Consider the following 17,246-nt stretch of genomic DNA (forward strand, 5'->3'; position numbering starts at 1 on the left):
TCGATCAATGAATGTTACAGACATAATCCTGGTATTGATTATATCCCCCAACTGAAGGCATAACAAGTTGACTTGTCGGCTCACTTCCCAGTTCACTTTGATATTCGGCTCAGGAACAAACCGATTCATCTTTGATAAACAGTGAAAATAGTAAGAATACAGAAACCTTGCTGAAAGACGTGGAACCTTATTCATCCCACAACTTGACCAGCCAAGACTTTCACACTGATATCAACAGATGCATAAATAATTACGCAAACATTAGAAACCTTTGCAGATAATGTGGCCCTGGAAAGACTGAAATATCCTAGAAACTTGCTTAATAAACCCTGGTTCAGCCAAAAGCTTCATAACTCCAGACCAGCCACTAACAACTTAGGAACGACTTGGAAAATTAATAAGTTGCCAAGAAGTTGTCTAGCTAGTCAACATTCTCTACATATCCAGACAAACAACCTCCTTAATACCTTATCATCCAATTTGGAGGCATACAGGAACTGCCCTTCTGCAAATTGTTGACAGCGCTCACTGTATCCTAAACTCTAACAACTGCTGCCTTCTTTCACTCATTGACCTGAAACTTTGGATAAAGTCAAGTACCCCTCTCCGATTAATATATTGTAATAACAGCTGGGCACTGAAGGACAGTTCTAGATTGCTTAAATGATACCTAGCTCGATCTGAAGATTACTTCCTCAAATTAAATCTTTCTGCTCTCCAACACCTAGACTAAAACCCAGCATACATTCTACCCAGCCCCCAAACTGTAAATTGACTTGTGGAGAACACCAAATAGCTTGACTTTATCCTTCACACCTGGCTTAACAACCAGACGTCTGTGGCTATGGTCAAGATCGAAGGCCAACAACAAACAATACTTTTTTGGGGCATCAGGCAGGTTCATTCCAGAAAAAAATGTAAACAGTGTACATTGGGTACTAATCCTCGACATATTGAATCATAGAAACTTACTGTTTTCTAGAATACCAAAAACAACAGCTTTCCTCACAGCAGTGCTGAATGCGGAGGTCTGATTTTTCAGAGATCATAAAAGTTTTTGACATGTCAACGTCATCCCTCTAACTCATAAACTGCTCCTTACTGAAAATAGATCTCAATTGTTTTTTTTTTACTCACAAAGCCCTTCATGTTTCTTCTTCCTGCCGCACAAACTGAAAATCTATGCCACCCAGCAGGGATCGAGGAACACTGAATTCCTTCTCCTGAAACCTCTTAAATTCGAACAATGAATGTCGTATGAAACAGATCTGTTCCGAATGTGCAAAAAGAATTTGGAACTCTCTCTCACATCATCCCTGCACAGGACCCCATCATGCATGCTTGGTGCAGGAACTCAACAACCTCCTATTTGAAAGACACTTTGGCTAAATCTCCAAAGCCTGAACAAAAAGAGGGGCCAGGGGCTAATTGTAAGGTTGTAAGGTCCAGCACACATGCTCCTTATTCATAACTGATTAACAAAAAAACAAAAAAAAAACAAAAAAAACAACAAAAAAAAGGAATGTTCCCAAGGACAGAGAGAGTGAGAAATGAAAGGAGGCTATCAGTCGGAAGGGTGGCTGATCAGGCATATGAGAAGCAAAGACCCTCCATGTGTCATGCTTCTTCATCTGGCTACTCCTCGTTGGGCCAGTACAGCAATTGGAGTTATAGAGAGGTGGTGTGGTGTGTGTGTGTCTTTGTCACATCTCCAATGAGAGATTGATGAAGGTGGAAAAAAAAAAAAAAGTGTGTAGGGTGGTGAAATAAGTGTGGGCAAGAAACAGGTTAAAAATGTCCAAGGGTAACATTTCATAATTAAATAGGACAGTCCCCATGGCATGATTAAAGTAAGTAGTGGCTGTGCTAGGAGATTATGTATCGCACAGCTCATAAAGGTGAATCAAGGTGAACATGTTTCTTGCATTGCGTGGTTCAACCGGACCCTGTTTCACCTTTGTGAGCTGTGAAATTCATAATCTCCTAGCACAGCCACCACTTATTTTAATCATGCCAAGGGGACCGTCATTAAAGTACAGTGTTACCCTTAGATGTTTTCAACACACTTATATTTACCACCCTACACACTTTTTTCCCCTCACTCGTGATCATCAATACAGCAATCTCTCACTGGAGATCTGACAAAGAGTGCCATCCCGCGCTCCTCTGCTCCTCCCCCAACCCTGCCATGCATCCCCTCATCCACCGCCAGGGCTCGATAATTGTACCCTGTACCCACTTTATCTTGTAAGGGACTCTAATGCCCCTGGGTGATGATCCCGCTATGTAAAATAGAAAACAATAGATACATTTCACCTTGCCCTAATGTAAATTAGTTGTCTCAAAAAATAACATGTGACCTAACATAATAAGCAAACATTTCTTTTCATAAACGCTATGCAACAGACAAAGCATGTTAGATAAAGCATTTACAAAGCAAGTAGTGAATACTTAACAATATGAATTCATGCTTCATCAGACAGAACACTGCATGCTGTGCATACTGGAGAAAATAATCCATAGCTTTATAGGCCATTGAACAAATTAACCTATAATGTCCATGTAGAGGGTCACAGCAGCCCAGGACAGCTCCTTACCTACCTCCCCTAGTCCCAGAGACAAAAGAATGATATGTTAACACATTATCCTGAACAGTTATGGATAAAGATCTTGGCAAATGACCTCAAATGTTTTGGGACTTAGCCAGTGGATAGACATGTAAAAGATGCAAAAGAGAAATTAGAGGTGTGTATGTCTGCTTAACTGTAACAAGTATTTGCATAAACCTAACTTTGACAGAGTTAACTAGTATAGAAAAAATGAGGTTAGGTTAAAATTATTCATCCTCAGCAGTAGAGTAGGAACTGGGGTATAACAGTTCGCTCACACTGTTCGCACTTCACAATTATTACTTACATCAGCACCAGAATAGTTGAAGATTCCAACCACACTAACAGGGACTAGCTTGTTTACACATCGACCAAGTGCTTTTCTTCCAAGTGCAAAGATAAAAGGGATTTCTTGCTCTCGTGCCATGGCGATTACATTGTACAGGGCCTCATCCAGGCCACCTAAAAGGAACAGGTGCATATTAAGAATACATTACAACAAACTAAACTCTACAAACTAAATTCAAATATCAAATCCATATATTAAATTCCCTGACAAATTTAGAAACTTTAGAAGAGTTTTTCTGGGATAAACGAATAAAGTGAAAATAACCATGCTAATAACTGTAAACGGAAAGGGAACTGCAATATTGGTAAGATTAATAATTGTACTTGCTCCGGACATTTGTATGTAACCGGAATGTCAGATGTTTATATTGTGCTGGGCCTGCTCTACCCCTCCTTCCACTGAGATCTCGTAGCTGGATACTACTAACACCTTTTAAGAAAATAAGTTACTTACCTGTAACTGTAGTTCTCCAGTATTGGAATTTTTCATGGATTCACATACTTGAATCATTCCCCGTCGTCGAGATGGGAGCCCCCGGTATAATTTACACAAGCAGTAAGATATATTAACTAAGAAAGGCCCTAGGCCTCTTCAATTTAACAGTCTATCAGAGTCATTTTGTGAAAAGGACCACACTTGAGCATCCACCAATCAGGCGACAGCACCCTCTAGAATCCTCCTGAGAGAAGCTCCGGCACCTCAGATTTTCCAAGCACAAGTGCGTACAATATAGGAAAAAAGAGAGAGAGGTGAAGTGAGCTTGTCCGGGGAGGTGGGTGGGTCGCATGTGAATCTATGTAAGATTCCAATACTGGAGAACTACAGTTACAGGAAAGTAACTTATTTTCTTACTCCAGTATTGGAACTTTCATAGATTCACATGCTTGAATCAGAGTAGAGAGCAGTAGCTATGCACATTGTACTATAATAACATATTTGATAGAAAACATCTTGATAAATAAAACATCATTATATTCCTGTATATAAATCTATGTAACTGTAAAGGCATACACATATATATATCCATACATCTATATGTACATACACAAATAGATATCCAGAATGACAGAGCGAAAAGTATCCCAAAACACGTAAGTAATATAAATACTATCATTAAAAAAGACCACTTATCTGTCTGTCACAATGTTCTCTTTACTCTTTTTTAACTGTGTAAGCGAATATAAGGGATATAAACAATGTGCATACCTGTTCTAGGATGAAGAAGAGATGTCTCACCTTCACCTGAAGAGATTCCTGAGAACCGCTTGACCCACTGCTACCTCTCCTTGAGATAGAGATTCCAAGCAGTAGTGTTTTGTGAATGTATGACAGCTCCTCCATGTTGCTGCCCTACAAATGTCTTGTAGTGAAACTCCGGCGAACAGCGCCACCGACGATGAGACTGCCCTCGTGGAGTGAGCATGTACAGGTGAGTGCAGAGGTTTGCCCGCTGCTTGATGGCTGAAGCGAATGGCTGAGGCGATCCATCTGGAGATACTCTGATTGGAGAGTGGATGTCCTTTTTTAGGAGCACTGTATGCTACGAACAGCTGATTAGAGCGTCAAAAAGATTTAGTTCTGTCCAAATAGAATTGAACACATCTTTTAATGTCCAAGGAGTGTAAAGCCCTCTCAGCCGGAGTAGATGGATGAGGAAAAAAGGATTTGAAGACTAAAGTATCATTGATGTGAAAGTCTGAAGGAACCTTTGGAATAAAATGCGGGTTAGTGCGCATTAGCAGTCTGTCGTGTTGGAGCTGTAGGAATGGCTCTTGAATGGAGAGAGCTTGCACCTCGCTGACTCGCCTAGCTGATGTGAGAGCTACCAATAAAGCAACCTTCCATGAAAGGAACTTGAGAGAAGCACGATAGATCGGCTCAAACTGAGGTTTCATTAGTTGTGCTAAGACTATATTCAGGTTCCACGAAGGAGGTGGTGGTCTGAAAGGAGGGAAAACTCTGAAAAGCCCCTTCAAGAATCTCTTAATCAGACGAGAGGAGTAGAGTGAGGGTGAAGCATCCGAACGTCTGTATGCAGCTATTGCTGCGAGGTGAACTTTAATGGAAGAATGTGCCAGGCCAGCTTTAGCTAGCTGCAATAGGTACGGTAATATTTCCTCTAGTGGTGAGACTAATGGGTCAATCTTCCGCTGTTAACACCAGACACAGAATCGTCTCCATTTACAATAATACGTTTTATTGGTGCTATCCACTCTGGCTTTTGACAACTTATCCGTACACTCCTGTGGGATATTCAAATGTGCAAACTCCCTGTACTCAGGAGCCATGCAGATAAACGCATCGACTTCGGATCCGGGTGCCAAACCTGCCCTTTGTCCATTGTTAACAATTGGGGTAACGGTTCCAGCGGAGTGTGAGGCTTGATTGACAGAAGAAGTTCTGCGAACCAATGCTGATGCGGCCAATACGGAGCTATTAATATCAGAGTGCACAGCTCTGTTTCATCTGCGCGAGGACCCGTGGGATCAACGGAATTGGAGGAAAGGTGTAAGCACAGATATCTGACCAGACTATCGAAAACGCATTCCCCCAGGATCCCTTCTGGTGATGCCAACTTGCGAAGAACTGGCATTTGGCGTTGTGCTTGTTTGCAAACAGGTCTACTGCTGGTGTTCCCCACTGGGAAAAAAATGTGGTCCACTATTGACTGGTCTAGCTCCCACTCGTGGCAGCTCGACTTCTGCCTGCTGAGTGCATCTGCTGTCTTGTTGTTTATTCCCGGCAAGTGTACCGCTGATAGTGTGATGCCTTGCTGCGAGGCCCAATTCCAAATTGTTTGGGCTTCTCTGGAGAGAGTGAGAGATCTTGTGCCTTCTTGTTTGTTGAGGTAATGCATCATTGTGGTGTTGTCTGTCCTTATTACCACTTGCAATCCTGAGATCTTGGTAAGAAACGCCTGTAAGGCAAGGTACACTGCTCTGAGCTCCAGCCAATTGATATGCATTGATGCCAGATGCAGTGGCCATTTGCCACTTACTTACAGATCCTGTAGCACAGCTCCCCAGACTTCCAGGGATGCATCCATAGTTATGGTCCACGGAGCCGGTTGCTTTAGAAACGAAAGGCCAATTGATAGATGGTGCCTTAGAGACCACCATTTCAGAGCCCTGAGCATTGATGGAGTTATGTGTATCTGATCCTCGAAACTGCCTGACACCTGGAGCCATTGACGATTCAGTTGCTCCTGTAAGGGGCGCATCTTTAGACGGCATAGAGGAACTAGAGGTATGCATGAAGACATCATGCCCAACAGAGACTTGAACAGACGGAGAGTAACCTTTCTTCTTTTCTGTATGGAACTTGTTAGAGTCAGTAACCTTTGTTGCCTCTCTAATGTGGGACATGCTATGGTGGATTGTGTGTCCAGTTTTGCCCCTAGAAAGGTAATATTGCGTGCTGGTAGAGGCTTGGATTTCTCCCAGTTGATGGTGAGTCTGAGGTTGGTTAGTAAGGAAACGCACTTTTTTGTTGATCTGTGCGCTCCTGAGTAGGTTCTTGCCTTTATCAGCCAATCGTCTAAGTATGGAAACATTTGGTGTTTTCTCTTACTGATAAAGGCTGCGATTGGTGCTAGACATTTGGTAAATATTCTGGGAGCTGATTTCAGTCCGAAAGGAAGGACACGGAATTGAAAATGGCTGCCGGCTACGGTGAATCTCAGGTATTTTCTGTGGGCAGGGTGGATGGGTATGTGGAAGTATGCGTCTTTCAGGTCTAGTGTAGATATGAAATCTCCCTGGTTGAGGCGCAGGAGGACGTCTTGTAGGCTGATCATACGGAACAATTGCTTTTTTAAGTAGGCATTTAGCTCCCGTAAAACGAGGATCGGCCTCCAATCCTTCCACTTTTCTGAGTTGCCACATTCGCAAGAGGTAAAGAAGTTGGCCTCTGATGTGGAGTGGTAACCCCAGAGACGGGCGATGGGGGAGGTTGTTCCCCTTGAGGGGGAAAGCACCTGCTGTAATCAGCCAACATCGCTCTGAGGTCAGTCAATAGGGAGGATGGAATATATGCTCCCTGTTGGTATTGCTGTTGTTTTGTATACAATTGGGGGTCATAGGCTTCCCCATACTCCTCCTCTTCCTGATACTTTACGTTTAATTGGGATGGACTATGGGCTACTCCAAATGGCCCCTCGTCATCTGAGTCTTCGTCTCCCTCTAAAGGTGCACTGGAACAAGGGACGACACCTTACTAGGTGATGTATGTGTTGGCGTCAGTTTTTCCACACTTTTTTTATGTTTCTCCCTCGTCGACGGTGATGTAAATAGACTTCGTCGTGGGCAGTGTCGTAGACGCTGGGTGCACGGAGATTTTAATAGAAGGAAGTCTCGCCGACGAGTCTACCGTTGACGACGGTAGGGCTGACATCAGCGCCGTCGACGAAGTGTAGACGGTCGTCGACGCTGATGTCGTAGCTGCAGTTCTCATCGACGGTAGGGTACCTGTCCTCGTCGACGGAGCAGTCGACGGTGGAAACGCAGAACTGGATGTCGTCATCGGAAAAGTACTCACCGACAACACCGTCGACGATGAATCCGTCGTTGGCGGTGCTTTTTTCGCAGTCACAGAGGATGGCTTCTTAAAAGGCACAGATGGTGGTACAGAGGAAGATTTTCTGTGCCTCTCTGAACTGCTAGAATGACCTCTCCTCTCTTTCCTGGAAGCTTTCTTAGGAGAGGAAGGTAGGCTGCGGCCCTTATAAGACCTTGAAGCAGTCTTTTTGTGGGCTTTCCTTGAGAGTTGTGAGGGAGATCTTGAGCCTGATCTCGCCCTCTTTGATGATCTTTTGGATGTTGAAGAATCATCAGAAACTGGATTTTCTCTGTGTTTTAGTTTCTGCAGCCATATCAATAATCTGCCTTCCCTATCCTTTAAAGTCTTAGAGGAAAAGGTACAACAAATCTTACAGTCTTTGGCTGAATGGTCTGGGTAGAGGCAGTAAATGCAGTCCTGGTGAGGTTCTTCAGAATGAAGCCTTTTCTTTCCACAAGTCTTGCAGTCTCTGAAAAGACCCCTCTTCTCCTTGTCAGACATAGTTGGAAAATAGCTGACAAATCAAGTTAGATAAGTTTCTCTGAGAGAAAATGTTGTTGAAAAGGTCTGAAGAAAGAGCAGAGCTCTGAGGAGACTCCCTAGCACGACGTGCGGTAGAAAATCTGAGGTGCTGGAGCTTCTCTCAGGAGGATTCTAGAGGGTGCTGTCGCCTGATTGGTGGATGCTCAAGTTTGGTCCTTTTCACAAAATGACTCTGATAGACTGTTATATTAACAAAGAAAGGCCCTAGGCCTCTTCAATTTATCTTAACACTGCTTATGTAAATTATACCGGGGGCTCCCATCTCAACGACGGGGAATGATTCAAGCATGTGAATCTATGAAAGTTCCAATACTGGAGTAATTAAAGTTCCATGAAGTAGGAAGACCGTGATGGGACACAGTATATTCAAAACAGGTCAATATCAAAATATTTGTATCTCTCGTTAATTCAGTTTATTAGCAAAACAAAATATTGTCCTAAAAGATTTTAATTTCAAAACATTTGCTAAAGTTAGTTTATGATACACAATAAAAATCTCTTTAGACTTGATTTGAACTGTGTCTCATTTAGCTACAAGACAATGGGCGGAATTCAAAATGGGATATCATTTAAAAAAAAAAAAAAAAAGTGGATATTACTTCCTTTGGATTTGAAGTGGCATGATATCAATGTGCTCTTAATATGGTAAATGGGACTTCTGCCACTTTTTTTGGGGGGTATGTTTTGCACCAGCCAAACTCTAAATGAGGCAGAACGTATATAATGTAAGTAATCATATAGATAACTAAAACAGGAAAGCTTTGCATGCAAATGCTTCAGTGGTCATGATGGACTCCTCTCCAGATTATATACTTGAGAAAGATTAATTTCATACAGTTTCTATAAAACAAATTAAGAATAACACATAGAAGAAGCTGTAAAGAAAACAATGAAATTAAGAGCACAGCTATGGACATCAAGCATTGGTGAGTAATGTATTGAACAGTTCCTCATTTCTGTGGCTTGTTTTGTAATCAGTAAAGGTATTCTGCCTGTGTTTTTTTTCACATTAACATTGTCTTTTGAATGATGTAATGGCAAATTAACAAAGTACACTCTGAGACTGAAGCAACATGCATTTTTCAGTAGTTCACAACACCTATGTAGCCACAGTCAACCAGAACATTACTAAACAATTTAACAAATCTGTTGATTTTGCATATTTGCCCTTAGAAATCATCAAGGCCACTTGTGCCTAGTGTATAAGGCACTATGACAATGATTTCTAAATACATAAGGACAGTGGCATATCCTGGTGTGGAATCCTACGGCTTTTGTCTTAGTTCTCGCAGAGATTTGATATCACTCAATGCCTGGAAGAATTGTACATTCCTTCTTTCTGTTTCAAAGCCTCAGAAGACACTTTCCAGTGGCATAAGTCTCACAGGCCTTTCCCATCAGTAATAGCTTCTTGCTGTCAGTGGTATCAGCAGGATAAAAGGAGTCAACGTCCTGTATGAAACATGGCTAAGGAGTAGCTCTTTTAGTGGAGCGGACTTACATTCAGCAAGGCATTTCAAGAGGCCATCTTCAAACACGTGATATTCCTGTGGCACAAGATTACTATCAGGTGCTAGTAGCGGATTAACATTTCATGTTTTCTGTGGAGTAGCAAGCAGTAACCAACAGTATGGAGAATGGGTTGACATATGGTAAGAGTGAATGTTCTTTTGCAGTTGCATAATGAGAGGGGAAAATTTAGCTATTAAAGGCCATAATACATAATTTGAGTCTAATAATGTTGAATTCTTGAATCAAGGCAAGTCATTCTTCTTTCCAAAGTTCCCATTGAAGCTTTTACTTATTTTTTCTTGCCTTTTTGGGTGAAGTGATTATAGCAGGTTCCCAAGTTGAAAACACATAAGATTAAACAAAGAATTCATCCAATTAACCAACTCATTTACCCTTATTGCGCAGGCAGATTTAATTAGAAGATGGAGAAATGCAAAGCCCAAGTCACAAGCTACTTCGGTAACCTTGAAGTGCTCACAAATAGCTTACTACACCCTACTTGCCCAGAATTATTGCAACCTGAAATTTTCTGAATTGTATTTTCTTAACAGATACAAATGTTACCTTCCTGCCACCAAAGAGAATTAGGGTACGTACCTTATTCTAGGTCTAGGTCTATTTCATTTCAAGCCCTTCTTTGCTCTTCACATGCCCAAGCGAAGTACAAATTTCAAAATACATGGATTTGCTACTAGAAGAGATCAGACTGTGCTCTAGGGCAGTGGTTCCCAACCTGTGGTCCGGGGACACCTGGGGGTCTGCAAAGCCTTCTCAGGGGGTCAGCGAGAGCCTGGAAAATTACAAAATATTGACAAATATTGACAAATTAGGTCCCCAGCTCCCAGTAATGACTCAGGCGGGGGTCCCCGGATTCCCATGATGATTCAGTGGGGGTCCCTGGGTTCCATTAATGTTAAAGTGGGGGTCCACAGAAATCAAAAAGTTGGGAACCACTGCTCTAGGGTTCTGAGAGATAATCATTTGGCAAATACCAGTTCTTGCAGGCCCTGTATGGTGCAATTCCTTCTCTGGAGAGGTAGGATATGAGACTGTTGGACTTGCCTGAGTATTTGGGGGCTGATGTGCTATTCTTGTTCTCAAACCAGAGGTGTGCAAAATTGCACAACAAATGGGTTTGCAGATCAGGATGCAGTCTGGGTGCAACACATTAACTAATCTGTTGCATTTCAAATTGCCCATTCACCTGGGATCACACAATGACCCGTTCAATGAACATGTTAGTCAGGCGCATTTCACGAGTCTCTATGAATCGCAGTGAAATTAGGAATGGTGGCTTGTGAGACCACCAATCCTGCATTTGCTTTCCAAATCAGGAAACACGTCTTTAAAAAGGAGCCCATACCCTTTAAAAAGGCAGGTGCAGCTTTAATAAAATCACATTCAGGAAGAAAGAGTAATAAAACTGCGCCCCTTGGGGCCATTCAACATGATTTCCAAAAGGAAAACAGTCCCACAGTGACTGCCTGTTTTTGCAGATCAGCTACCGCTACAATTTGAAAGGAGGCAACTTTTCATAAATTTGCGTCTGCAACTGATGGTAAGGACTAGTACTAGGTTCCTTTGCCCCTTCCTCTTCGCAATTCAGGAGTAATTACAAAACTCCTTATACAAGTCTGAAAACATTTTTGTGAATTATGAAAGGGTGTTTTTGGTCACAAAACTACATTAAATGGTTTCTAGATCACAAAAAGTACATGAACTTTGCCTCACAACGAAAGCCTCAAGATTAAGGAACTCAACAAACAGTAATCCTTTCAAACAACCATGACCACAACACTCATTGATGCAAGTTAGAATTATGAATCCCATTTGTCCTGGGGGAACCTGCAGACTTTCAGCTTCCCTATATCCTTGCTTCGTACATCCACTGAAGAAGAATTTGTGTTTTTTTATGTCTTTGATGTCATGTGCTTTTGTATAAAGGCTTAAACGCTTCCTTCCAGTAACAAGTCTGGTGTAACACAGTTCTAGCCTGCTCATATGAAGAGGGGGATACACTTTTATTAAACATAAACATAAGAAAAGTGTTCCCTGAGCATGTGGGCACACCCTACAAAACAATGCCATACTTAGAAAAGGCCTGGGAAAAAAGGTTTCCCTCCATGTGCCTTTACTGCTTTGACTTTACTACTTTTTGTGAGAGGCATGTTCACTCATGGTTCACATGCTGCTTGCAAAATTGTCATTAAATCTCTAAAACAATTGAGCATCTAATTTGATATTTCAAAGGTAGCACCAGGTTGGGATCAAGAAACCATTCCCCCCTCACTTGAAAAGAACAGAAGAGCTGCTCTCATGGTCGCCAAAATTTACTTTCAGATGAAATGGACTAATGCGGCTGTTAGCTGCTTTTAATTATCAGCATGGTCATGAAGTATTCACACATCAGCTCTAGAACCTGCCCTTTCTAGTAGATGGATGAAGAAAGACAGAAGACAATTTGGAGGGCTACATGTAGTTCTATGATGCACAATACAGCAGCTAACGCACCTAGAGCAAATGAGAAAATCCAATTCCGGGTGCCCACAATAAACAAAGGCTCCAACAAGCGGGACATTTCCAGGCATATACTTTTAAATAGGACACATAATACTAATGTGTCAGAAGGGAACTATTTCTGAAGATTCATTTTAGGACTAACAAAAGAATGTTTTAATATAAGTAGTCAAAAAGAAATACTGCATCAAAAGCACTACTGTGGCATGAAATTCAAAAGAGTGCACACCCATACCTTTTGACTGGATCTTTTCACAGTTTGGTGAAATGATAACACACTTTATCTTGCTCAACTTCATGTGCTTAGTAACTTCTCGTAATCCCATAACTAGCCGTCGCTTTGATTTAGCTCTTGTGGGGTCCTTTTGATAAACACGCTCTTGAAAACTGACAAGCTCTTGCAGGAGTAAAGTCACGCATTCATCAATTTCTTTACTTAGAACCTGATTACAGTACCTATAACGAACAAACAAACAATATTGCATTCAATTTAACTTTTAAGAAAAAATTAAATATAAATCTTTTGGATAGCTAAATTCATCATTATTTGAAAGAATGATGTAATTACTACAAATAAGCAACATCAGGAGGCCGTATACAGTGCATATGTATTACTTTCATTGGGTCAATGAAAAATGTCTTATGTTATAGCACCACATTGCAGTTTAAATAAAAAACCAAAAAGAAGAGGTTACTTACCTTCTGTAACATCTTTTCTGGTAGAGACAAACTGCAGACTCCTCACCTTGTGAATTTCCCCCAGCATCATACTGAATCCAGAAACTTTTGAATAAATTCTCTTGCATCTTGGTAGGCTGTATATGGATAATGCCTGGTGAAAATTTGAAAGGATGCCCATGTAGCAACCTGTCAAGTGCCGATGACTGGCACACCACGCCCCGGCGCAATGGTAGCAGCCTTTGTTCTGACAGAATGAGCATGCAAGCCTTTTAGGGACTGTTTTTTGGCTAGTTGATGACAGATCTTGATGCAGTACACAGCCCACTTAGAGCTAGTTCTCCTTTGCACCAGTTTTCCATTTTTTGCTCCAGAGAAACCAATGAAAGTCATCCTCAAAGTAATCTCTGGTCTGATCGCTGTAGGGCCCTCTTTGGGGTAAAGTCAGTTAAGGGGCTTCTCTTACTTAAAGGGGTTTAGTGGAATATAAAAAAATAGACGAGGTGATGGATTGCCCAATATGGAATAAGACTACCTTTGGCAGGAATGACACTTTTGTCTACAGGACCAGTTTGTTTGGGGGAAAAAAGAAGTGTATGGCTGTAGGGCATACAAAGCTTGCAGTTCTCTTACTTACCTGGTACAAGTTATTGTGACAAGAAACACGGCCGTGATGGTCAAAAACACTTACAACTGTGCATAGGTTTGAATTGAGTGTACAATAGTCAACTGTGAACCAAAATAGGCTCCCACTGAAGCATCACAGAGGGTGTTGGCGGAAAAACGTGTTTCATTCCCATCAGGATATTTGTGATTTGTTAGGCACTGCCAGCTGAATAAGTCTCCCTGACACTTAAAGATCTCACCAGGTGCTGGGCAGTCAGGAAGATGCCCTGCAAATCCAGCCACTTCAAGGGGAGCAAAGCCTCTTGGTACAAATAGGTATCCTTGGTGCTGTGTTAACTACAGGTTGTAAGTCCTGGGTTAGTGCAGAAAAAGTAGGGAGTAGCCACTTTATAAAGGTCAGAAGCTCCTACTGATCTGACGTGGTGATGCTGCTCCAGCCAGGGAGGCAGAATGTGATGCGATCTACCTGCAGCATGTGCTCAATTAAGGCAAAATTAAAGCTGCTTTGCAGCAGTTGGGGAGGGGGAATGTGTGTGTGTGTGGGGGGGGGGGGGGGGGGAGAGAAGAGGGTTGGTTAGCTCCTTGCCCTTGGACACTGTCTGACCCGATCCCTGGCCTCAACCTTGAACAGAGTTTGAGGAATGCTGCTGCTGAGGGAGGTATTGTCTATGTCTCTGCTGGCAGCCACAAGCCAAAGCCTACAAATGGGCGCTGCTGTTGGGGGTATTTGTGAGCTGACAGATGGAAGCGCAGAGAGCAGGCCTTACTCTCTTTATCCTACAAGGGCAGATTAAGGCTTCATTCCTAACAGCTGTCAAAGAGCATGTCTATAACAGACTGTTGGACGCCAGTCAAAAAGCCCATGGAGGGAATCCAGGCATGGTGCCCAAGCACCACACTGGTGCCGACAGCCCTACCCTGCCAGTCAGTGTCCAGATCAGATTTAATAAAAAAATGTCTTTTTAGGATTAGATTTTGCAAGGACCTGAGTGTAGGAAGCTGGCCAGGTGTGCAGTGAACACCTATGGTGTTGCTACCTTATACCAGGTCCAGGCAACCCCTATTAGTGAACAAAGACAGTGTCTAGGAAGCCAGGGCTCTCTAGAGGTAGCTGTGGATGAGCAGCCAAGACTTATCTAGGAGGAGTGTAAAGCACTTGCACTCCCACAACAGTCACATAGCAATCACACCTGAAAAGAACCACACAGTGCTGCAAAAATAAAAAGACTTTATTATAGTGACACTGAACCAGATTAACTGAACCAGATTAATTTTATAGGCAGTCCACTGGAGATAAGTACTATTTATTCAAATATATATATATATTATTTTTTTTCCTCTCTCGAATTAGCAGAAGAAACAAGAAGCACTGGTAAGAAACTATAGAAAATAGGTAGGGACTTAGGGAAGGGCCAAACCATATACTAAAATAGTGGAATGCAAAGTGAAGTCCTCTCTAGAGGTAGCTGTGGATGAGCAGCCAAGACTTATCTAGGAGGAGTGTAAAGCACTTGCAATCCCACAACAGTCACATAGCAATCACACCTGAAAAGAACCACACAGTGCTGCAAAAATAAAAAGACTTTATTATAGTGACACTGAACCAGATTAACTGAACCAGATTAATTTTATAGGCAGTCCACTGGAGATAAGTACTATTTATTCAAATATATATATATATTATTTTTTTTTCCTCTCTCGAATTAGCAGAAGAAACAAGAAGCACTGGTAAGAAACTATAGAAAATAGGTAGGGACTTAGGGAAGGGCCAAACCATATACTAAAATAGTGGAATGCAAAGTGAAGTCCCCCCCCAAGGATATGGAGTAGTTAGAAGGGAGCGGGAAGAACTTGGGACCCCAATAGGTGAGTACCCAAGTGACCCCCAGCGACGAGGAGAGCAGCATTAAGTACCTGGTCTTCCCAAGGGCTAACAAGAAGACTTAGAAAAGGAACTTTACGAGAACAGGACCAGACCAGAGAAACGCAAGGGTAGATTCTGGAAGAAGAGAACCTGCAAAAGAGGAGGACAGAGTCCAGTCCACGATGGAGTGTCCAGACGGGGCAGGAGCTACTACCAACTTTTCTGTGGATGAAGATCTGGGTTGACGAGGGAAGATGAAGATCAGCTGTGAAGTCGAGTAGCTGCAGAGAAGTCCGTGGGGTCGTGCAGATGATGTCCCACATCGGTCGCCGGGTCGCAGTCGGTCAGTGATCAGGAGTACCCCAACAAGCCTGGGCAAATAGAAGTTGGAGCAAAAGAACACTTGCAGAGCTGAAGAGGACCAGCAAGGTCCAGGAGGACTTGACCCTTGGAGGCGAGTCTGGGCTGACCCTCAGCAGTTGGGAGAGCCAGCAGAAGCAATCGCAGCCCCCACAGGCAACCCACTGGCAGCAGGCAGAGTAAGCGGCAGTGAGGCCCAATCAGCACGCCCGGAGAGGAGTCCCACGTTGATGGGGGAGCAGAGGAGAGGAGAGACTCTCCTTGCAAGTATGAAGTGCTGGAGGCCCGGGCTACTTGGAGCCTGAAGATCCCATGGAGCAGGAATAAACAATACTTGGTTGCTGCAAGAGTCGCAGTGCACAGGGGTACTGTCCTGCAAGGAGAGGAAAGGGGGTCACAGTCTCCAAAAGTGGACAGAGGGCAGAGAGGACCAAGGGGACCACTCCAGACCATCACCCGTGTTACAGGATCCACGCAGTTTCAGAGGCGGGCAAACCCACGCAGCCAGACATCTTTTCTTTAGGTGCCTGCAGATGCAGGGGAGTAACTCCTTCCCTTCAAGGGAAATTTCTTGCCGACCCCAGAGGATGCACAGCTGTGGAAATGTTGCAGTTGCTGGAAGGAGCTGGGGAAACAATGTTGCAAGGCGAGGTCATCGACAGTAGCAGTCTTATCAGTTCCTGAAGTGTCCAGTTGCCGTTCCGGTGCCCAGGAGCATAAAAGGTTGATGCAAAGGAGTCCTGATGGAGTCTTGCACGCCGAATCTGGGGACCCACCCGCAGGGGAGTCCCTAAATAGCCTTAACAGGGGACTTGGTCACTTTGCACGGTGTTGCTCCCAGGGGCCTCTGTGCATCTTGGTTCCAAGACGGCAGAGCCAAGTGGCCACGTAGAGGAGCTCTGGACACCCCCCCTGGGTGGTGATGGATAGGGGAGCTGGTCAAGCAGCAGGAGGGTAGAGCAGGCTGCCCGCTAACCCTGAAAGACTGGTAAGAGCAATACTGGGGTGGGGTCCTCTAAGGAGCCCCCAGAGTGCATGGAATCATGCCACCAATAATGGCATTAGTACTGGAGTATGATTCCGACATGTCTGACACCAAACATGCCTAGGTTCGGAGTTACCATTATGTATCCGGACCACAGGTAGTGATGCAAGTGTGCTCTCACACACAGGAACCTGTAACCTGCCCTCTGGGCTAGGCGGGTCTAACACAGGGGTGACTTACAGTGACCTGGTGCAGTGACCAGTAGTGAAAAGTTATGCCGGTGGTATTGGTCAGGGTTGTGTCTGGCACCTAGAGTGAGGTCTTGGATTGCTTCGGAGGTTAGTTTGCCAGAAGCGATGTTGGGGACAAAGACTGCCTCAAGGTGAGATCGAGGGGTGATGTTTAGGAAGACAAATCCCTGGACGGTAGACAAACAAGAGGCCAGCTTGGAACCATGTGGCCTGAAGGTGCTCCAGAGGGATCCAGTATGGTAACAAAGATGTGGCGCATGGCCTCCTTCAGCAGTTAGAGCTACTGTGGCAATGCTTTCCGTTCAGGTTCAGACCGAAGAAAGTCTAGCGCTGGGATCGGTTCTCCCGGGGTGGGACCATCTCCATGGCCTAGAGGTGCAAAGGCATTGCGTGA

The 17,246-nt window shown here is 43.5% G+C and overlaps 1 protein-coding gene across 2 annotated transcripts in view; it reads right to left on the reverse strand.

Moving 5' to 3' along the window:
- SECISBP2L (SECIS binding protein 2 like) overlaps window positions 1-17,246 on the reverse strand; it is a 435,435-nt gene that overhangs the window by 94,899 nt on the left and 323,290 nt on the right. For both annotated transcript variants that reach the window (XM_069222506.1, XM_069222505.1), the window contains exons 15-16: window positions 12,323-12,543; window positions 2,917-3,071 (exon numbers count right to left, since the gene is read on the reverse strand). In XM_069222506.1, the coding sequence (XP_069078607.1) occupies window positions 2,917-3,071; window positions 12,323-12,543 (376 nt within the window). The remainder of the gene's footprint in view (window positions 1-2,916; window positions 3,072-12,322; window positions 12,544-17,246) is intronic.

The sequence above is a fragment of the Pleurodeles waltl genome, chromosome 3_1 (genome assembly GCF_031143425.1).
Source record: "Pleurodeles waltl isolate 20211129_DDA chromosome 3_1, aPleWal1.hap1.20221129, whole genome shotgun sequence".
In the NCBI taxonomy this organism is placed as follows: Eukaryota; Metazoa; Chordata; class Amphibia; order Caudata; family Salamandridae; genus Pleurodeles; species Pleurodeles waltl.